The sequence below is a fragment of the Schistocerca serialis genome, chromosome 3 (genome assembly GCF_023864345.2).
Source record: "Schistocerca serialis cubense isolate TAMUIC-IGC-003099 chromosome 3, iqSchSeri2.2, whole genome shotgun sequence".
Lineage (NCBI taxonomy): Eukaryota > Metazoa > Arthropoda > Insecta > Orthoptera > Acrididae > Schistocerca > Schistocerca serialis.
In genome coordinates, this window is record NC_064640.1 from 260,665,828 (window position 1) to 260,689,381 (window position 23,554).

The 23,554-nt window shown below is 45.1% G+C and overlaps 1 protein-coding gene across 1 annotated transcript in view; it reads right to left on the bottom strand.

Moving 5' to 3' along the window:
* The window catches only part of LOC126470030 (dedicator of cytokinesis protein 3), a 1,043,796-nt gene extending 1,020,489 nt beyond the window's left edge, over positions 1-23,307 (bottom strand). Inside the window, exon 1 of the mRNA XM_050097517.1 lies at positions 23,204-23,307. Within this exon, the coding sequence (XP_049953474.1) occupies positions 23,204-23,240 (37 nt within the window). The 5' untranslated portion in view covers positions 23,241-23,307. The remainder of the gene's footprint in view (positions 1-23,203) is intronic.
* Between the last annotated feature and the right edge of the window lie 247 nt (positions 23,308-23,554).

A 23,554-nucleotide genomic window follows, 5' to 3' on the forward strand; every position in this document is an offset into this window, starting at 1 on the left:
ACAAACTTGCGGTAGATTTTAACTTGCGCGCAGGACTACACAGTTTTTATTTTCAAAAGAACCATTTAATTTTATAAGGGTATATATTTTACATGCATGTACATATAAACTTGAGGTACTTTTCAGAATTACGTTTGGCATCAAAGAATTGATTTATCTTTCAAAACATTCAACGTGCCCTCCACCGGACACGCGACAAGCATCCAGAAGATAGTCAAACTCGTCCCACACTTTTGTGAGAGAGTGTGGACATCATTTCAGTTGACTCAGAGCGTCGCAGTTCACCGAAAGTTATAAAGGTACGCATACAGACGGAATCTTTCACAAAAATCCACAATAAAATCACATACCGTGAGACAAGTTAACCTAAACGCGAATGATATAACGAGGGAACCGTACACCCTTAGACCGATCCAGCTTTGCGGCAGCTCATTGTTAAGAAATGCTTTTACGGAAAGACGCCGAGCTGCAGGGTGGATGAGGAAGAACAGTCCAATGAAGTTTTGTGAGCTCCTCTCGGCTGCACAGGCTTGTGTGAAACCTTGCATTGTCAAAGAGAAGTTCGTTTGCATGGTCATCAGTCCCCTAGAACTTAGAACTACTTGGTGCTCCGTCTTGTTAAAAATATTATTTTCGGCGTGTTCTCGCAGTTGTGGCAAAAGGCAGACGAACGAGCAAGCGAGTTAGCCGCACTAAAAGCAACTTCCAACCAGCACCAAGGGTCACTTTGCGATGTGTTCGTTAAAAGTTACCTCAAGTTTCTATAAGGGTTGTTAGTAATGCAACACATTTTTTTTCTGAAAGCAGGTTGGTTTTATTCGGGATTCCAATGCACCACATTATTTCCTATTCTTTTACATACAAAACCCTATTTTTGAACACAATCTCCGTTTAATGTGACGGTCTTAGGACACTAGGAGTGATACCATGCCCACATGGTACCACTCTATTGGCCAACGTCTTGCTGCATCAATAAACTCCCAATCACCCACGTACTGCTTCCCGCGGAGTATATTTCTCATTGCGCTAAACAGATGAGTCTCTGCCTCGTGATGACTGGGTGTTGTGTGATGTCCTTAGGTTAGTTAGGTTTAAGTAGTTCTAAGTTCTAGGGGACTGATAACCATAGATGTTAAGTCCCATAGTGCTCAGAGCCATTTGAACCATTTTTTAAACAGATGAAAGGCAGAAGATGCGATTCCGAGCTGCAGGGTGGATGAGGAAGAACAGTCCAATGAAGTTTTGTGAGCTCCTCTCGGCTGCACAGGCTTGTGTGAAACCTTGCATTGTCAAAGAGAAGTTCGTTTGCATTTTTTTTTGTTATGGTTTTGGGGCGCAAAGCTGCTACGGTCATTTGCACCCGGTCTGTGACCTAGAGGAAAAAAAAAAAAAAAAAAAAAAAAAAAAAAAAAAAAAAAAAAAAAAAAAAAAGAAAGAAAGAAAACGAAACTGGAAACCAGCAGCAATGGGAGCAAAACTCAAAAAAGTGGGGAAACAAAACAGAAGGAAAGCTTAAAAAAACCATTATAGCAGGGGGGTTGTTTGTGCCCAAAAAGAGCTTCAAATTACTGACGTCATCTCACTGGCACTAATGAACTCGAGAACGCGATCGGCTGATCGCGTGTCATCTGCTAAAATGGAAGATATATCAGGCGACAGCTGTAGACGGACACGTAACGGAGTAAAATAGGGGCACTCAAGTAAAAGGTGTCTCACCGTCCACAGTTGAGAGCAATGGGGACAAAGTGTGGGAGGATCGCCGCTTAAAAGATGTCGATGGCTAAAAAGACAGTGCCCTATCCGGAGGCTAGTTAAAATTACCTCCTCCCGACGACGAGATCGGGAGGAAGAGGTCCAAGCACAGGGAAGAGCTTTCACGTACCGCAATTTATTATTGGGGAGTGTCGACCAACGTGCGTGCCATAAAAGAGCAACACGACGACATAAAACACTCCGTAGATTGGCGAAGGGAATCATGCGAATAGCTGGCCGAAGAAGAGAGACTACAGCCTTGGTCGCTATATCGGCCGCCTCATTTCCACAGATACCAACATGTCCTGGGATCCAAAGGAACGCAACAGAGACGCCCCCCCCCCCCCCCCCAAGTGGAGCAAGCGCAGGCAGTCCTGAATCCGGTGGACCAGAGGGTGGACGGGGTAGAGAGCTTGGAGACTGAGGAGAGAGGTGAGAGAGTCTGAGCAGATAACACACTGTATTCGCTGATGGCGACGGATGAATTGGACAGCCTGTAGAACAGCGTAAAGCTCCGCAGTATAAACCGAACACTGGTCGGGAAGCCGAAATCGATTTGAGGTGTCGCCAACAATATAGGCACTCCCAACACCAAAGGATGTTTTTGAGCCATCAGTGTAAATAAATGTGGCTTCCTTCATTTGTGTGCAGAGAGCAGCAAATGCCTGACGATAAACAAGAGAAGGAGTACCATCCTTGGGAAACTGACAAAGGTCACGGAGCAGGCAGGTCCGGGGCCGGAGCCATGGCGGTGCTGTACCCCAAGTTGTCAACAAAGTTTTAGGAAAGCGGAAGGAAAGAGAATGGAGCAATTGTTTGCATTTTTGTGGCGACGAACACGCTGAAGTCGTTTCTTCAGTTTCCTGAGGCGAGTTAATCGTTTCACCATGAAGGAGGACATCAAACTGAATAACCCCTTCAGCGGCCCAGAAGACCGTCGCCATGACTTTACCGGCTGAAGGTGCGGCTTTGTACTTTCTTTTCGTAGGAGAGTTTGTGTGGTGCCACTCCATGGATTGCCGTTTTGTTACTGGTTGTAAGTAATGAAGCTATGTTTCGATAAAAAATTGTCACAATCGGCCTCGTAACACAGCAGCAATTACGCACAGGTGGTCCTTCGTTGCTCTTTATGGTCTTCTATTTGGCGGCAAGGAACCCAGAGGTCACACACCATTGTGTAACCTAACTGATGGACGATTGTGTCAGCACTACCAATAGAGACGTCCAGTTGTGCAGCGAGCTATCTGACTCTGATCCGTCGATCACCTCGAATGAGAGTGTCCGCACAGCAGGAGTTACAATTGTGTGCGGTAGGCCGGCACGCAGGAGATCGGACCATTTGCGCGACCTTGTTGCGATGATAACAGACGCTTCGCCCAACGACCCACCATGCTTTTGTTCACTGCCAGGTCTCCCTAGACACTCTGCAAGCGCCTATGAACAACTGCTGGTTCCTGTTGCCTGTTTCGAAAGCACCTCTTAATGATAGCTGCACTTGTAGCTGAAATCAAGGATCTGCAATAAAAATGACAGATGATACACTACTGGCCATTAAAATTCCTACACCAAGAAGAAATGCAGATGATAAACGGGTATTCATTGGACAAATATATTATACTAGAAATTACATTTGATTACATTTTCACGCAATTTGGGTGCATAGATCCTGAGAAATCAGTACCCAGAACAACCACCTCGGGCCGTAATAACGGCCTTGATACGCCTAGGCATTGAGTCAAACAGAGCTTGGATGGCGTGTACAGGTAAAGCTGCCCATGCAGCTTCAACACGATACCACAGTTCATCAACAGTAGTGACTGGCGTATTGTGACGGGCCAGTTGCTCGGCCACCATTGACCAGACGTTTTCAGTTGGTGAGAGATCTGGAGAATGTGCTGGCCAGGGCAGCAGTCGAACATTTTCTGTATCCAGAAAGGCCCGTACAGGAATTGCAACATGCGGTCGTGCATTATCCTGCTGAAATGTAGGGTTTCGCAGGGATCGAATGAAGGGTAGAACCACGGGTCGTAATACATCTGAAATGTAACGTCAACAGTTCAAAGTGCCGTCAATGCGAACAAGAGGTGACCAAGACGCGTAACCAATGGCACCCCATACCATCACGCCGGGTGATACGCCAGTACGGCGATGACGAATACACGCTTCGAATGTGCGTCCACGGCGATGTCGCCAAACACGGATGCGACCATCATTATGCTATAAACAGAACCCGGATTCATCCGAAAAAATGACGTTTTGCCATTCGTGCATCCAGGTTCGTCGTTGAGTACACCATCGCAGGCGCTCCCATCTGCGATGCAGCGTCAAGGGTAACCGCAGCCATGGTCTCCGAGCTGATAGTCCACGCTGCTGCAAGCGTCGTCGAACTGTTCGTGCAGATGGTAGATGTCTTGCAAACGTCCCCTTCTGTTGACTCAGGGATCGAGATGTGGCTGCACGATTCGTTACAGCCATGCGGGTAAAATGCCTGTCATCTCGACTGCTAGTGATACGAGGCCGTTGGGATCCAGCACGGCGTTCCGTATTACCCTCCTGAACCCACCGATTCCATATTCTGCCAACAGTCATTGGATCTCGACCAACGCGAGCAGAAATGTCGCGACACGATAAACCGCAATCGCGATAGGCTACAATCCGACCTTTATCAAAGTAGGAAACGTGGTGATACGCATTTCTCCTCCTTACACGAGGCATCACAACAACGTTTCACCAGGCAACGCCGGTCAACTGCTGTTTGTGTATGAGAAATGGTTTGGAAAATTTCCTCATGTCAGCACGTTGTACGTGTCACCACCGGCGCCAACCTTGTGTGAATGCTCTGAAAAGCTAATCATTTGCATATCACAGCATCTTCTTCCTGTCGGCTAAATTTCGTGTCTGTAGCACGTCACCTTCGTGGTGTAGCAATTTTAATGGCCAGTAGTGTATATATATATATATGAAAATGTTTTCTCGTGCAAGTTAGGTTTACTCACTTTTATAAAAATTTTGCTGTTTCAACGCACGCCCTCATCATCTGGTCCCTTTCTGTTATGTTTATAAGGTAACTGTTTCTGTTTTGGCCTCTTGAAATACCTCTGAAATATCTTGAGTAATAATTGCTAGCCTGCTCTTGTAAATAATTTATTTAACGACTGGTTTCATAGCCTAGAAGCCACATCATCAGGTGAGATACGGTAAATCATGAGATTAAAGTTGCAGCATGTCAGGACCGAACATTCCTCGTCTTTGAATAAATAGTCGGTCCTGATTCACGATATCTAACCTGATGATGTGACCTCTTAGCTACGAAACCAGTCGTTCAATAAATTATTTACAAGACCAGTCACGCGCTTATTATTCAAAATGTCTACTTATGGCTGCGGTTGTCCCTTGTACAAGGTAGTGTGTAACTTTTGAAATAGTAGTCGTGATGAAATGACAGTCTATGATCACCAGCCTCAACAAAAAGTATGTACGAATCAGTATCGCTAGCAACGAGTGAGGATGTGGAATGGTTCACACATCATAGTTGTGATTGGGAGAAGCCGGGCTGAAATCCTCGTCCGGCATTCCTTATTCAGAATCTCCGTGGTTTCTTACACCACTTCACGAAAATCCAGATCATGCCGTCAACAAGGCCACGCGCCATTCCCTTCCTCATCCTAATTACATGAATCTGCACTTCTCTGACATACTCTATAAAGATGCGATGTTAAACTCTGAACATCGGATGAAGTTTAAATGTTCAGCAACCAATCAATCTAGGTATTAATGTTTATCTCCTGCTAGTTCCAAGTGTCTTGCACTTATCATTAGTAACGCTTTTGGCTATATAGTTCTTTCTTCGATGGTGTTAAGCTCAGAGAAGATGAAATGAGCTGCTGTATATTGCCCACTCTGGTAAGTTTCACAGATTGCTGAGCATTTAAACGTTATATCGAGACAGCCACAGAGTTTGAAAAAAAAAATGAAATTACGAAAACATTGCTTTCTCTAATGGCGCTTCTTTCGTTTACCTAACGCCAACGGTCTTGGCGTAGTAGTAATATCGGTTCCCTCCAGATCACCGAAGATAAGCGCTATCAGGCTTCGTTAGCGCTTGGATGGGTGACCGCTCGGGTCTGCCGAGCGCTGTTGGCAAGTGGAGTGCATTGTGAGGCCAATTGATGAGCTACTTGACTGAGAAGTTGAGGCTTCGGACACGAAAATTAACAACGGCCAGACGACAAGCTTCTCCATATCTGCATCCAGTGACGCTTATCGACTGAGGATGACACGTCTGTCGGTCGGTACCACTGGGTCTCCTGAGGCCTGCTGCGACGGAGAGAGGAGTTGGTTTACCTAATATCATAACTGCTAAATGAATATCCTTCGTCTTAATACCATGTAACGCCCCACAAGTCTCGATAATATATCAACTACAAGTCGCTGTGGAGTTAACCAGCGAAGATAATGGAGTAGCCGTAATTCGTCCAGACACCACTGCTGCTATTCCTAATATTTGGAGCATTGTTCCCGATCGCTCCAAGTATTTTCCAGGGGCCTCAAAATCTGGGACTACCAATCTCAGTCTCACTCTCAGTCGAACTGCGTGATTTCTCCTGATCGTTCCTAACACCAAGCCGTCACAGTTTCAGCTCTTAGGAAGCGAAATTGTCATTTGAAGGGCAGTTTAAACACAGTCCTCCGAATATGCGTAAAAAGTTGCTTCAAATGTTTATTTCGTGCATGTTTTTTACTGGGCATTCGTCCTGAAGAAGAGTTAGGAAAGGCAGATGTTGACGTCCTGCAGCAATTCTTGCTTCGCTGCTAATCAATTTTCAGACACGAGCTGCGACGAACGACATTGGTGCTGAGTATTCGTGGTCATCTTTTGCTCGCAGTGATAAAAAATTCCTTGGAAATGGTGGTTTCTGCCACTAATGGTCGTAAAACTGCGATACACAGGCAATTTTTTTTTTCTCATGTAGTCTAAAAGACCATCACCAGTTTCTGCTACTCTATCACAGTACCTTTACGCCTTTTGATGTTCACGACGAACAACACAGGCAATGAGTGGTATAACACTGTTATTCAATCAGTCATCTAATTTATGAAAAATTTTTTGCCTTTAAAATCTGTCATTAAGATATGATACGCAAAGACTACATGGATGGTTGGTTGGTTGTTTGAGGTTAAAGGGACCAAACAGCAAGGTCATCAGTCCCTTGTTTCAAATAGACTCCATTCTGCTAACGGGACATCTCAGTATAGTCAGAAAAATAAAACAGAAAAAGGGGAAACGTAAAAGGGCAGTCACGTTGTCATTAGTAAAAACAAATGAAGGAAGTTGGCAAGAGAACGGACCCAACACTATGCTGAAGCAGCATAGGCAAGACCACCTGTGTCTTAAAAGGTACAACTGCTATAATGCAGAAAGTACGGATGGGAATAGAAAAACTAACCAAGCCTTAAAAAGAAGGGGTAAAAACAGAGTAAAAGGGAAAGAAAAGAGGATTCCGGTCAGGGAGGTGAATCGGGAATCTCTGAACACTGCCTACAGTGGGAGACACCCAAACACTCACCGCCCCGCCCCAACACCAGAGGGAGATTAAAAACTTTAAAACTGAGAATAAAAACCACTCTCCCGGAGGAAACCTAGAACCAGAGAGACCATCCGGGAATCGTCAGCCAACATCAAAGGTAAAGTGTGGGGGAGTCTGTACTTAGCACGCAGAGCCAAAAGAAGGGGGCATTCAACCAAAATGTGGGCCACTGACTGGAAGGCTCCACAACCACATAGCGGGGGTGGCTCATCACGCAAAAGGAAACCATGGGTCAGCCTGGTATGGCCAATGCGGAGACGACACAGTGTGGTCGAGTCCTTGCGGGAGAGGCTAAAGGAAGAACGCCATGGGCCTGGATTCACCTTAATGGCACGAAGTTTATTAGACAGTGGAGTAGCCTCCCAAGAATTGGCCCATGACTGTGCAAAGTGGGATTTGATGTGAAGCCGTAAATCCGCTGCAGGAGGGGTTACAGAAAACGGGGGGTAAGTAACTGCTCCCCCAGCCAAACGATCAGCGAGCTCATTACCCGGGATACCCACATGGCCCGGGACCCATAGGAAATCAATGGAACAAGCAGCACGGTGAAGATCAGCGAGATGGTCATGGATGGCAGAGACCAAGGGATGGCGCGAAAAACACCGGTCAATAGCAACAAGGCCACTCAACGAGTCCGTACATAACAAAACGCGGTTGTGTTGGGATTGTTTAATAAAGGTAAGGGCCCGGGAAATTGCCATCAATTCCGCAGTAAACACCCCACATGAGGGTGGCAGTAGATGATTTTCCGTTCCAACAAAGGACGTGAAGGCATACCCAACATGATCAGCAGATTTAGAGCCATCAGTGTAAAAAACAACAGCATCCCGAAACTCCCATAAAATTTGGCGGAAAAAGGAACGGAACACCACCGGGGGGATGGAATCTTTCGGACCGTGGCGGAGATCCATCCGAATTCGAGGCCGAGGAACTAACCAAGGAGGGGTGGAGGGGAGGGAGCGAGGAAGACAGGACAAAGAAGGAAGCCGAAAATCACGGGTAAGAGACGCAAGGCGCAGCCCAACCGGTAAACCCGCCCGAGGGCGGGAGTCAGGCGGGCGACGTCCATGGTCTGGGAATAGGATAGAATAGGAAGGATGAGCGGGAGAAGAACGGATAGTAAGGGCATAAGACACCAGAAGCTGGGACCGCCGAACAGAAAGGGGGGGGATCCCAGCTTCAACCAAGAGACTATCAACAGGGCTCGTAGGGAATGCACCGGTGGCCAAACGGATACCACGATGGTGGACTGGATCCAGCACGTGCAGCGTGGAAGGAGCAGCTGAACCATAAACTTGACAACCATAGTCCAAACGTGACAGAACTAGAGCACGATAAAGACGGAGGAGGAGGGAACGGTCCGCACCCCAAGAGGAGTGGGCAAGGAAGCGAAGGACATTGAGTTTTCGGAAACATCCTACCTTCAGGAGTCTGATATGGGGCAGCCAAGTGAGCTTGTTGTCGAAAAGAAGACCTAGGAAACGAAACTGTGGAACCACAGGCAATCTTTGTGCAGCGAGATAGAGCTCTGGATCAGGGTGGACCGTAGTACGGCGACAGAAGTGGACCACCCGCGATTTTAAAGGAGAGAATTGAAACCCGTGTGAGAGGGTCCATGCAGAGGCACGCCGTATAGCCACCTGGAGCTGCCGTTCGGCAGATGGCATCGAGGAGGAACTAACCCAAATGCAGAAATCATCCACATACAGGGCAGGGGCGACCAAGGGACCGACAGAGGCCACAAGTCCATCGATAGCAATGAGGAAAAGAAGGACACTCAAGACAGAACCCTGTGGGATGCCCGCCTCCTGGGTCCGTGGAGAACTAAAAGCAGTACCAACTCGAACTCTGAATGACCGATGGATCAGGAACTGGCGGATAAAAATCGGGAGTGGGCCCCGAAGACCCCACTGATGAAGGGTTAGTAAGATGTGATGGCGCCAGGCCGTGTCATAGGCCTTGCGAAGGTCAAAAAACACTGCAACCAAATGGCGGCGCTGGGAAAAAGCCTGCCGAACTGCGGATTCCAAGCGAAGCAAATGATCGATTGGAGATCGTCCCTCTCGAAAGCCACACTGGTAAGGGGACAATAGATCCCGAGATTCGAGGACCCAAGTGAGCCGACGGGCTACCAGCCGTTCAAGTAACTTACAACCAACATTGGTCAAACTAATTGGCCGATAGCTGTCAACAGATAGGGGGTTCTGACCAGGCTTAAGGACAGGAACCACAATGCTATCCCTCCACTGAGAAGGGAAGTCACCCTGGAGCCAGATACGGTTAAACACCCAAAGAAGATGGTGCCGTTGTGGAGCACTGAGATGTTGAAGCAGCTGGTTATGAATGGAATCTGGGCCAGGGGCCGTATCATGAGAAGAAGATAGAGCAGAAAGAAATTCCCATTCAGTGAAAGGTTCGTTGTAAGATTCTGACTCACAAGTGGTGAAACATAAGGTGACAGCTTCAGCCTGCTGTTTTTGATGAAGGAAAGCAGCTGGATAGGAGGCCGACGCTGATGCCACTGCAAAATGGGTCGCAAGATGTTCTGCGAGAGCTAATGGGTCCGTACAAATGCCATCTGGGAGGTGAAGGCCTGGGAGGGTGGACTGCCGATGGCAACCTTGGAGAGAGCGAAGTGTAGCCCATACCCGTGACAGAGGGACAGTGGAACCAAGGGAAGAAACGAATCGTTCCCAACATATCCGTTTGCTCTGTTTAATTAAATAACGGGCTTTAGCGCGAAGGCGCTTAAAGGTAGAAAGGCTGGCTACAGATGGGTGCCTCTTAAAGTGTTGCAAAGCTCGACGGCGATCACGGATGGCAATGGCAATGGCCGTACTCCACCACGGGACTTGCCGACGACGAAATTGTCCAGATGAGCGCGGGACAGCAAGGTTAGCAGCGCGAACAATCGCGGCAGACACGTCACGTAGGACGTCATCAATACAACCCAACAAAGAGGGAGAAAACTCGACTTGTGCAGTATATAGAGGCCAATCGGCGCGGTGGAAAGACCAACGAGGTAACCTGTCCATCGGGGAGCGGGAAGGGAGCGTGATAATCAACGGGAAATGGTCACTATCACAAAGGTCGTCGTGTGGCGACCAGTGTAATGAAGGGAGGAGAGAGGGAAGACTACATGGAAAGTGTGATAGCCGGCCGCGGTGGTCTAGCGGTTCTAGGCGCTCAGTCCGGAACCGCGGGACTGCTACGGTCGCAGGTTCGAATCCTGCCTCGGGCATGGATGTGTGTGATGTCCTTAGGTTAGTTAGGTTTAAGTAGTTCTAAGTTCTAGGGGACTGATGACCACAGATGTTAAGTCCCATAGTGCTCAGAGCCATTTTGAAAGTGTGATATGTGTGACGTTAAGAGTGCTTTGCTAATGATTGTTTGTCACTTAAGTAAAGAAATATGTGAAACGTATAATTTACTAAATAATATTTTGTCATGGATTAACGAAATGAAACTGTTCGTGTAAGTAATTTTATATACTTGTGCAAGTTGTCATTTGTATAAAATGGTACACACTTAGGGACAATGTATAGGATACCTGTTATGTAAAAGATGGAGTATTTTTATACTGTATGGAAGTTATTGTGGGAAGCGTAAAAGGTGGCTTGGGTTTTTGGCACTCTACTTGTAGAGCGAGCAGGGACGAGAAGACACAGTTTGTAGGCAGCTGCGAAAGAAGCAACACTCGGACGCAGCAGGCGATGCCTTCCTGGAAATTGTTGCACAATAGCTTCGGATGACAACCGCTGAATTATTACGGCTTTGGTACAAGTTGTTGAACTATATTATTGACGTTAAAACGACGCCAGGAAGAATTAATTAGTCCCCACTTCTAGTAACTTGTACGCTGTGCTACGGTTAGTGTTGCCGCAATTACTATCCGCCAAACCCAACAACGACAACCAACCGGTTAAAAACTGTATAATTAGAATTTTAGAAGCGTGAACCATTCGAAATTAACTTTTTTTGAATAATTAATTTGTTAAACATAAAATTTAGTTCATTCAGTTATTTTATTCTTAATCATTCACCTATATAGGGTCGTTTGCCGGTGTTTTATTATTGCGAGTAAATCTACAAAAACAGTTGAAGTGCTTTATTCAGTATCTACAAACACGTATTTTCATCTTTGGATAAATGTCTGAAAATAAAAAAATACGTACGATTTACTCAAACCATTGTTCTCCATTTGTGGTAGATGGGGCAGTAATCGACAAATATTAAGTATACCTGGTTTTACAATTAAGAAACGACGCATTTGATTCTACATTTCATATATGATGATATCAGTATAAACTTTTGTTAAATAACGGTTGATATTTATGTTCGGAATTTACTTTAGCGTTGCATATTGGGTTTATAGGGCAATAGCCTAGCGTCATCCAGGAACAACGACGTTGATGTAATAGTTTAATCGGGATGGTTGATATCGGTGAGTCTCCATACCTATCGCCATTGGGGTGCGTCATTCCCCACTTGCCTTCCACCATTGCGGTGCGTCATTTTGATGAGTCCCCTTTTACCTTATTGCAAATGTGGTGACTGTATTCAGTTGGCAGCCACTTAGCGGCCAGCGAGAGTTACGGCGGTTGGATGGAAACACACACCGCAATCACTCACCCACATGGCGGCGTTCGAGAGCGGCCGCCGAAATCACGCATTCCGATGTTTTGGGGACTGATCACAATTAACCCCGTAGGGAACAGAAAACTACGTAACCGTACAAGTAGCTTATTTACCAGAAATGTCAGTGACTAGCCATATTATTTGTACTGTACAATCACATTTGCAATACTCAAGTAACGTCTGAACATCAGTATCAACCGTTAGAACACAAAGGTTTACATTCACATCGTAAATTAAATGTAAAATCCAATGCATCGGTTCTTCATTGCAAAAACAGGCACACTTAATATTTGTTGGTTACGGCGCCATCTGCCACGAGTGGGAAACAATGATCTCAGTCAATCATACGCGTTTTTTGGCGCAGAATCCGAACATGTAATAAAAATAGGGAGTTCCAGTTTGAAAATACAAAGTTGACCCTGCCCACTCGTGATAGTTAGGATGTGCCCAGTTGCTGCACACACAGATGTCATTTACTTTTCACCTGGAACATCTTTTTTGTACGATGCGTCGTTTTCGAAATATTTGGTTGCCTCAAGGTAAACATCCTACATGTACAGCCAAGCCATCCACTGCCAGTAATTTCTTTCAACTCAGGATGACCCTGGGCGTTGTTAAGCTGATACAACACATAAAATCTGGATACGCAAAGAATACGTACTCATCTGTATAATTCTGTCGGCTATCGTGACGGTTGTCATAAAATCGCTAGGATAATTAGGCAGCGTCGTTTTCCTGTTCTACTAATTCGACATTTCCATATCTCTGTTCGGAGCTTTTTCAGGAATCTACTGAGTCTGTACGACTAGAAGCGGCAAATTACAAAAAATTGGCTCTGAGCACTATGCGACTTAACTTCTGAGGTCATCAGTCGCCTAGAACTTAGAACTAATTAAACCTAACTAACCTACGGACATCACACACATCCATGCCCGAGGCAGGATTCGAACCTGCGACCGTAGCGGTCGCTCGGCTCCAGACTGTAGCGCCTAGAACCGCACGGCCACTACGGCCGGCGGCAAATTACACGCCGACATGATTGATTCGGTCGCTCACCAGTTTTTGCCCACCATGGAATAGCACTGTGGGCCGTCTATCCTATGATATAAACGATGTCAGCGGAAGGCGGTCCGTATCAACAACACGTTGTTGCCCACGTCAACTCACAGGCGGCTGTCGTTCTTTTCCAGTGGATGTGCTCAAGGTAAACTGTTCACACGGCGGCATCCACGATCTGACTGCAATCAAACTGAATTCCTTTACTAACGAAAGCGAGTCCAGAGCCTGAGGCTCGATAGAGAGGATGTGCCAATCACAGAAAACAAACGTTTCACACTCTTCCATGATAATAAAAATCTGTCACCAGCTAGAGAACATGGCGGAAAACGATCGTTTGCATGCGTGCGAACGCGTTTTATAAACACACTATCGGGCATTAAAATTGCTACACCAAGAAGAAATGCAGATGATAAACGGGTATTCATTGGACAAACATATTATACTAGAACTGACATGTGATTACATTTTCACGCAATTTGGGTGCATAGATCCTGAGAAATCAGTACCCAGAACAACCACCTCTGGCCGTAATAACGGCCTCGATACGCCTGAGTATTAAGTCAAACAGAGCTTGGATGGCGTGTACACGTACAGCTGCCCATGCAGCCACAGTTCATCAACAGTAGTGACTGGCGTATTGTGACGAGCCAGTTGCTCGTCCACCATTGACCAGACGTTTTCAATTGGTGAGAGATCTGGAGAATCTGCTGGCCAGGGCAGCAGTCGAACATTTTCTGTATCCAGAAAGGCCCGTACAGGAATTGCAACATGCGGTCGTGCATTATCCTGCTGAAATGTAGGGTTTCGCAGGGATCGAATGAAGGGTAGAGCCACGGGTCGTAACACATCTGAAATGTAACGTCCACTGTTCAAAGAGCCGTCAATGCGAACAAGAGGTGACCGAGACGTGTAATCAGTGGCACCCTATACCATCACGCCGGGTGATACGCCAGTATGGCGATGACGAATACACGCTTCCAATGTGCGTTCACGGCGATGTCGCCAAACACGGATGCGACCATCATGATGCTCTAAACAGAACCTGGATTCACGCGAAAAAATGACGTTTTGCCATTCGTGCACCCAGGTTCGTCGTTGAGTACACCATCGCAGACGCTCCTGCCTGTGATGCAGCGTCAAGGGTAGCCGCAGCCACGGTCTCCGAGCTGATAGTCCATGCTGCTGCAAACGTCGTCGAACTGTTCGTGCAGATGGTTGTTGTCTTGCAAACGTCCCCTTCTGTTGACTCAGGGATCGAGAAGTGGCTGCACGATCCGTTACAGCCATGCGGATAAGATGCCTGTCATCTCGACTGCTAGTGATACGAGACCGTTGGGATCCAGCACGGCGTTCCGTATTACACTCCTGAACCCACCGATTCCATATTCTGCTAACAGTCATTGGATCTCGACCAACGCGAGCAGCAATGTCGCGATACGATAAACCGCAATCGCGATAGACTACAATCCGACCTTTATCAAAGTCGGAAACGTGATGGTACGCATTTCTCCTCCTTATACGAGGCATCACAACAACGTTTCACCAGGCAACGCCGGTCAACCGCTCTTTGTGTATGAGAAATCGGTTGGAAACTTTCCTCATGTGAGCACGTTGTAGGTGTAGCCACTGGCGCCAACCTTGTGTGAATGCTCTGAAAAGCTAATCATTTGCATATCACAGCATCTTCTTCCTGTCGGTTAAATTTCGCGTATGTTGCTCGTCATCTTCGTGGTGTAGCAATTTTAATGGCCAGTAGTGTATTCAGGTTAGACATACACTGTCTAGTCACATTAATACGACAACCTGTCAAAAGCCTGAATATCAGCCTTTTTGCAGCGCGTGCCGCTGCGAGACTTGCAGGAAGTCAGTTGGGTTATGGAAGGTACCGACAGGGATATCGATACATGTCGACTGCAGTGTCATGGCCTGCTGCGCTAGATATTTGACTTGAGGATCAGTGGCGCGAACAGCCCGATAGAGGTGGTCCCACAGATTCTCGGTTGGGTTTTAATCCGGGGAGCTTGGTGTTCAAGAGAGTTCGGTCAACTCATCCCAGTGCTCTTCGAACCACGCTCGTACACTGCGAGCTATGTGTCACGTTGCATTGTCCTGTTAGTAGATACCATCGTGGCTGCATGTTGGTATGGGTAAGGTCCCCATGGATAGATGCATACTTGTGTTCATCCATTGTGCCTTCCAGAATGACGAGATAACTCAGAGAATGCCACGAAACATTTCCCAGAACAGGTCATAACACAGGGTGTTTTCTTTCAGACGCTTCACTCCGTACAACCAAACGGCCATCTGTCCGACGGAGAATAAAAGGCGATTCACCTGAAAAGACGATCTGTCGCCACTAAGTGGACGTCCAGTCGCGGTGCTGAAGTGCATATTCCAGCCTTCATTTCCGATGAACGGCAGACAGTATGGTTGTATAAACCAGATGCCTCTTACGGAAACCCATACGCAGCAATGTTCGCTGAACGCTCGTTGAGGGGACACTGTTGGTAGCCCCTAGGTTCATTTCAGCAATCAGTCGTTCAAAAGTTCACCCGTACACATTTCCGCAACCGTCATTCATCCCCGTCATCTATGGCCCGTGGTGCACCACTTGCTTCGGTGCCAGGTTTGGACAGCGACGTTTTCCCGTGCACGGCATACTTTGACCACAGTTTACGAACTCAGCCGCTTCGGAAATGCTTCCAGCCTTGGCCAGAAAGCCAATAATCGTGTCCCTTTGGACGTCAGATAAATCGCTTCGTTTCCACATTCCGCGTTCCCCCGACACGCTTTATATAGAAGGGTCCAAAAAAAAGGAACACAATGTATAAATGTCCATAACTGGCAAACTAATTGACGGAGTTGTCTCATCTTTGGTAGTGTGATAGTTTGTAGTTCCGGCAATCGCCACACCAGCGTTGTATTGCGTTGTTTTGTTTTGTCAGATGACAGTCGTCAGCTAGTCGGTGTTTTGTTCTTAGTTGCACCTAGTTACTCGAGTAAACATGGCTGACGCAAGGCTTACATTCGATGAAAGGAAGTCAGTTTTGAAGGAAGTGGTATTTTAAGTACGAAAACATTAATGAGGTTCAACGGCAATGGCGAAATGATGTCAAACAGAGCCACCGGCAGGTTTAACGATTCGTCACATTCGAGACAAATTTGAAGCCGAAGGCTGTGTTAAAGATGTACAAAAACAACGATCTGGACGACCTGTAACAGTATCTAGTCCAACAATTCACTCGCTCCCCACAGAAGTCTGTGAGACAGTGTGCCCGTGAAACTGGAGTGAGTCGCTCAAGTGTTGGGTGAATTTTGAGGGCAGCAAAGTGGAAGTGCTACATCCCACGATTGCTACACGCAATGAACGACGACGACCCAGTTCGTAGAATGGAGTACTGCGAGTGGTTTACTAACATGGTGCGCAACGATGAAGAGTTCGCAGAGGTGATTGTGTGGTCTGATGTGGCACAGTTCAAACTCAATTGTACAGTAAAGCGCCACAATTGCATCTACTGGGCCGCCGAAAATCCGAACGTCCATGTAGACAAAGCCGTGTATTTGCCAGGAGTAAATGTGTGGTGTGGGTTGTCTTACCGGGGCTTGATGGTGCCATTCTTCTTTGACAGCACAGTTACCGATGAGGTGTACCTTCAGAAGCTTCAGACATCCATTTAACCTGCCATCCGAGACTTGTATGGAGACGGAAGAGTTTACTTTCAACAAGATGGTGCCCCAGCCCACTACCAAAATCGTGTTAGGGCCTATCTCGACGAAAATCTACGAGGAAGATGGATAGGCCGTAGAGGTGCTGTGGAGTATCCACCACGTTCCCCAGACCTAACTCCTCTGGACTTTTACCTGTGGGGAACACTAAAGGACGTCGTTTATCGACAAAAGCCACGCACATTGGATGAACTTCGAGAATCCATCGTACATTCATGTGCAAATATCCATCTGAACACGTTGCAGTCAGTAGTTGGTGCAGGAGTTCGGCGGCATCGTTTGTGTGTGGATGTTAATGGTAACCATTCCGAACATCTTCAGTGATATCTTTAAGTTGGACTTTAAGCTACACTTTCACCAAAATGAGACAACTCCATCAATTAGTTTGCAAGTTATGGACTTTTAAACAGTGGATACATTTTTTGGACTCCTCTGTGTACCCTCCACTGCTAGTGCTGCCGTCTATGAGTGGTTACTGCACGTTGATGTCGAACATAGGCGGCGGTCACATTAATATGATTGGTTCGTGTGATTTAGATGTATAACTACGCGAGAGGAATGGAATAAACAAGAGGCTTGTAAGGCCGACGGAAGAACTGGGCACGGTAACGGCAGTCATGGAAGCAGGAAGAAAAATAAATGCACCAACATTACTGGTTAACGGATATGAAACACAGGAGAACAGCAGAGGAACAAAAATTAAGGAGGATAAAGTGTTTTCACCAAGAATCCATGGTCCGAAATGGCTCTGAGCACTATGGGACTCAACTGCTGAGGTCATTAGTCCCCTAGAACTTAGAACTAATTAAACCTAACTAACCTAAGGACATCACACACATCCATGCCCGAGGCAGGATTCGAACCTGCGACCGTAGCGGTCTCGCGGTTCCAGACTGCAGCGCCAGAACCGCGCGGAATCCATGGTCCGTTCTGTGATATTTCCTAGTACCTCCAACATACAGAATCATTTCTGTTACAGAAAACGTTCTTCAATTACAGTTTTCTTACGAAAACCGTGAAAGAAACATACTATACTACTAGCGTCTTCTCGAAAAGGAACATGTTATCTTTTGAGAGATCGCGTGTGGAATGTCTGCAGCATAGCCTTCCTTCGTCATTTGGTTGTCAGCACGCAGATGTGCTGGCGTTAACATCCACACAAAACGAAACCGAGCGCAGTAGCGTGCACAGAAGAAGGCGCTGTGCAGTTCGTAGACCGCGGGCGATGACAGCTGCGGCCGTCTCTGTAACAAGGAAGTGGGCACGGATCTACCAACGCTTCCTCTCAAACTGTCCCGACATGCGCCGTTAGCTAGACAGACGCTAGCTTTCCATGGCAGAAGCAGTGAATTCTTTCCCGCTGATATTCTCCCTGCTAATACTTGTTCGCATTCACTCAACACCACTCTCGAATTTCAGTAGCGATGGAAGCATTACAATGGCAGCTGAGTAAAAGTTGCTTTTTACAGAGTGACGTAGCACGGCAATAAAGACTTCAGTCGGGCGGAGTGCGCTAAAAGATGCCGCTCCTACCAGTGTGACGTACATTTTTCATGGATGACCTAAATTACATCAAGAGTACACCGGAAGGATAATCAGGGTTTAACGTCCCGCTGACGACGAGGTCATTAGAGACTGAGTAGGCATTTGGAGTGACAAAGGATGCGAAAGCAAATCGACACTACCTTTTCAGAGGAACCACCCCGGCCTACACCTTACACTATTTAAGGAAATAACGACAAACCTAATTCTAAATGACCAGACGAGAATTTGAAGCTCTATGCTCCCAAATAGATAGATAGGTTCATGTCCCATAGATAGTTTGCACGATAAATCGTAATGACGTGGACCACATCATTTTACATTCTCACCGCAAACTGATTTGTAAATATGGGTACATGCTGAACATTTATAGGTTTCTTATTATTTAATATGCAGATGTGAGTTACAGCAACAGAAATTCTTCTACAAACAGGCTGAGTTGTTGAGGAGAAACTTTATCAGTTTGTTTTCAAATTTTACTTCGCTCTCTGTCATATATTTTACACCACAAAGTAAGTTATCAAAAATTTTAGCTGCGACACTGTGCATCCCCTTTCGTGGTAAATACAACCTTAATGTGGAGTAACGAATGCTATTTTTCCTCCTGGTATCATAATTACGTACATCATTGTCCTTTTGGAACTGCAGTGTATTATTTACAACAAACTTTATGAGGTAATAAATATACTGTGAAGCAGTAGTCAATATGCCCAACTCTTTAATCAGATGTCTCGTGGGTGTACACCAGTATTATTCTTACAAAACGCTTTTGAGCAAAGAAGAATTTCTTTCTTAAAGATAACTTACTCCAGAACATTATTGCTTATGACATTACTGAATGAAAATTCGCAGAATATGTCAATATACTGATTTGTCTCTCCCCAAGATTTACAATGGTTGGTTCCAAGTGCAACCGTGGCTGAACTAAGTTGCTTTTTCCAGTTTATATTCTCTTCGTTACGGTCACGTAGGAATTTTGAAGTTTCCACCCTATTTCTTATTTCCTCACCTAGATGTGCAGAACTAAATGCGGTGTACCTTTTTAAAATTGAGGGTGAGACCATTCGCAGAAAACCAGTCAATGATACTTTTAAGAATACTGTTTAACCGTTCTTCTGTTTCTGTACACATGCTTCAATTGATTACAATACTAGTGTAACTTACAAAAAGTACCATTCTCGTTAGTTGTATATTGGACTACAGATCGTTCACATGTATGAGGAACAATAGTTGACCTTAGACTGAGCGATGGGACACCCTATATGTGATTTCTCACCAGTCAGAATAATGTCCCCAGCCAACATTTGTTGAATTACTAAGTACAACTTTCTGTATTCTTTTTGTTAGATATGATATTATCCATTAATTGCCTAAATCATCACTCCCATAAAACTTCAATGTATATAGAATAATACGAGTGCAATGTCGCACCACTGCCCAAACTTCCTCGGTAGAACACCGTAACTAAAGGAGAAGGAAGATTAGCGTTTACAGTCCTTAGAGACAGAACTTAACCTTGGATTGAAACAGAAAAAAAAAGCTTGTGGTAGGAAATCGGTTGCGGTCTTTTCAAAGAAACATTCCCGACAGCCAGCCGGCGTGACCGTGCGGTTCTAGGCGCTTCAGTCTGGAACCGCGTGACCACTACGGTCACAGGTTCGAATCCTGCCTCGGGCATGGATGTGTGTGATGTCCTTAGGTTAGTTAGGTTTAAGTAGTTCTAAGTCCTAGGGGACTGATGACCACAGATGTTAAGCCCCATAGTGCTCAGAGCCATTTGAACCATTCCCGACACTGACCATAAGTGATTTAGGGAAAAAAAACAGAAAACCTAAATGTAGAAGGCAGGGCTGAATTTGGGCTTTATTCCTACCGGATAAATGCCACAGTGGTTCCTAAATTATACCACAACCGTTTTTCTACCATTCTTTTCCGTCTGAAACTGTGGTTTGCCTATGTCGATCTTTATTATGATGACAGTGCAGGAGGTATCAAATTCTGTTAAGTAGGTCTACACGGTTATATTTACGAGAAATAATAGATGCTTTGATATACCCAAAATCGTTTATAAGTAATTAAATGTGTCACTGTTACGTGCAACCTCTTGTATATTCAGGGTACTTGATTAAGAATATGTGCAAAGTCCTCTAGTTTCGATATAGTACTTTGCCTCTACACATTCCAAGGCTTCTTGATGATGCGCAAATAAAACCTCTGTAGGGCTGCTTTAATATTTTATCACAGAACAATGCGCAAAACCAGGGACAGATTCTATTTGTGAGTCGAGCAGACGATTGTCATGTCAACCGGTTGCCTTACCAAAGACAATTCGTGCAGAGCCTGTGGGGGGGATTTAGATATCGGTGGACGATCTAGTCTTTCTTCTTGTTATCTTCCGCGTATTATCGCGTTCTGAAGCAACCTCTCTTATCACTGCCCTTTATGATGAACTAAGTTCCCCGTAATGGTGTTCAGTTTCATCACATCACAAATATTAGCAGCAGGCCGCACATGGTACATTTAACGAAGGTGATCGTTCACACCATGTGACTGCCTTTATTAATTACAGTTATATCCGATAACTTGATCAATCTGTGGATGTACTTTATCTGGCATAATCATGAATAACATTCCAGAAGTTCATCTTCTTGGAACACATTTGCCACTTCCACGTAGGCTCTCTGAAAGAATCACATAGTTTGCTGCCTCTCACACTTTAAACTAGCGTGCCTTGCTAGTAACGACTCGTTTAAAATTGCCTTACCGCACAACAAATTCTGTTTAGTGTCGTGTGACCGCTGAATCTGAACGTTTACAGATGTAGCCGGATCGTAGTTTAGCTCCATCCGGCAATTACAAAACTGTAAGGAAATGCAAAAGTACATGATCAGTGACGTTCGACAGCAGTTCTGGACCACCAGTTCACACGTTAAGTGCGAAAAAATACTTACACTTTCAAGCAGTTCTCGTACCAACGACCAGGGTTAACGGGATATTACTCCCACAATCTAAGTAATTTATTATTTACAAATATTCTGTATTGTGTATCATGCGTTTCAAAGATATAATTGATCCTACAAACATTGCGCAGAAGTCTGCAATGGATGGGTGTACAAGACCACGTTTAACAATGGTCCTTGAAAGTTGCATGCTCCGTGAACGACGAAACTCAACGTAAAGCGCCTACGAAAACCATTCGCCGATCGGTCGATTTGGTTGCAAATCTCGAATCTGCCCGCCTTTGATCATCAGCGTTGGGTACGGAAACACGTTGCAGTTCCAGTTTCTGCGAACGGCATTCAGCTGGCTGGGTTCCGAAGCACCGATCACGGGCCGATGCGCAGTCTCAGACTCCCTAGCTCCCACGTATTTTCCCCATCGCTGCCGGCGAAGCAATTAACGCGTCAACATATTGCACCGAAGGCCGGGGTCCCCAAAGCGCTGTCCAAAAAATGTGGTAAATGAAAAGATCCAAACTATACGCAGCCATTTGTTCTAAAATTTCTAATATAATATTTAGAAACATTGTAGAATATCTAGCTGCTACATGTGAACTCCCTGTAACATGTATAAGGTTCAATAAAATTATGCGTGTGACAATGAATTGTTCGTGAAATAAAGCTACACAAAGAAAAAGCAAATGCTGTATTGATTTTATTCTAAGCCGTCTCGACAAGCGTAAACTCATACGCACTGGTAGTGGCACGCATCTACAAAATGCAAACCTCATACTTCTCAATTTTTTTCAGTAAAATAACTGTTACAGATATAAAAAGTACACGAGTGCTTAAGTTCTCGGGATGGTAATATTAACTTTCATAAATTAAAGTGCTTCGGATAACAAAGGCACTTTTTATCAGTATTTTGTTCTAAAAAGAGGTCCTTGTATGACCTGCTTGTCACATTTTTGCAGTTCATTGCTGTTAACGCTCGTATCACACGTCTGCAGGCTCGTCAGCTGTTAGTCCATCTGTAGCGAAGTATAATTTGCTTACACCACACTGTCCAAATAATTTGGAGAAAGATACAGTAATCAACATTAAACCATCGCTTATACAACCCCTCACTACACAAGTGCATGTGCTTCAGTACTGCCTGTAACATAATGACGATATATGTTTCATCCTGAGTAGCAGACTATTAACAGCTTTTCAGACATTACAGTCAGCTCGCGTTACTGATGCCAACGGAATAAGTTAATTAGTGTTGGAAAAAAACTACAATATAAATTTCAAGTCATATTTCGTGCACGTTCGGTTATTTTGCATTTCTTTTCTAGTCGTTTAGGCAAGTGTCCAGCATATAACTAAAGATTGAACCATACTGACATAAAGCACTGGAGGAGATAAAAGGTATATTCTATACAAATAGAAATGAGTGACAGCGCGGAAACATTAATTGCACGGGGATGTCATTGCATCCTTTCCGTATACATTACATATAAAAGCGCCTGTTGTTAGCATTCCGTAACATAACGGCAGAATTACAAAATAGGCTGAACGTAAATATTTTGTTTTTACGAGTTACATTTGTAAATTTAGAGAATCACTCTTATTCAGATTTGTTTGTAACAAATTTTATGCACGTCTTATCATGCTTTACCGCTCAACAAAAACGTCAACTTTTAAAAAATAAATTACATGTGCAATAGAAGAATGTGGCAGCTAATAAGCGTAACAGTTACAAAGCCAAAACAGTACAAATAAATATGTTCTGAGCAAATGATACACAGAGCTATGTAAAACAAACAACGGGACTTGAATGTAGTGACAGATGCCGCCACTTCGATGCTCCAATACTTCGGTGACAGTACACTGAAAACGTAATTATTCCTAGGGTTCTACTTTAGAAAGACGTGTCGGTTAGAACTGAAGCTCCTTTAAAGCGTCATGACTTACCAACGCCGTATTTTTTATTAACTGTTGTCGTCCACATCGTACGCGTACGCTTCCACTCAGCAAAACATCACTTCACTCCCACCCCATAGCTTGCACGACACAACTGGCTACATCGGTGCACTGTCGTCGGGTAATAATTGCAGTCGAGGTCTGTAATGTTATCGATAACTGAAAGTCGACAGAAATACCGATCGGTCGTAGGTACAGGTATCGATTAATAGTAATTTAATTAGCAAGGAGTTTGTGTGGAATGAATTGTTTGAGGAATTAGAGCGGTTTATTTGAATAAATAAAATCCGAAGTAATGTAAAAATGCCTGGGAGGTGTATCTTTGGATATGTTCCTGTATAT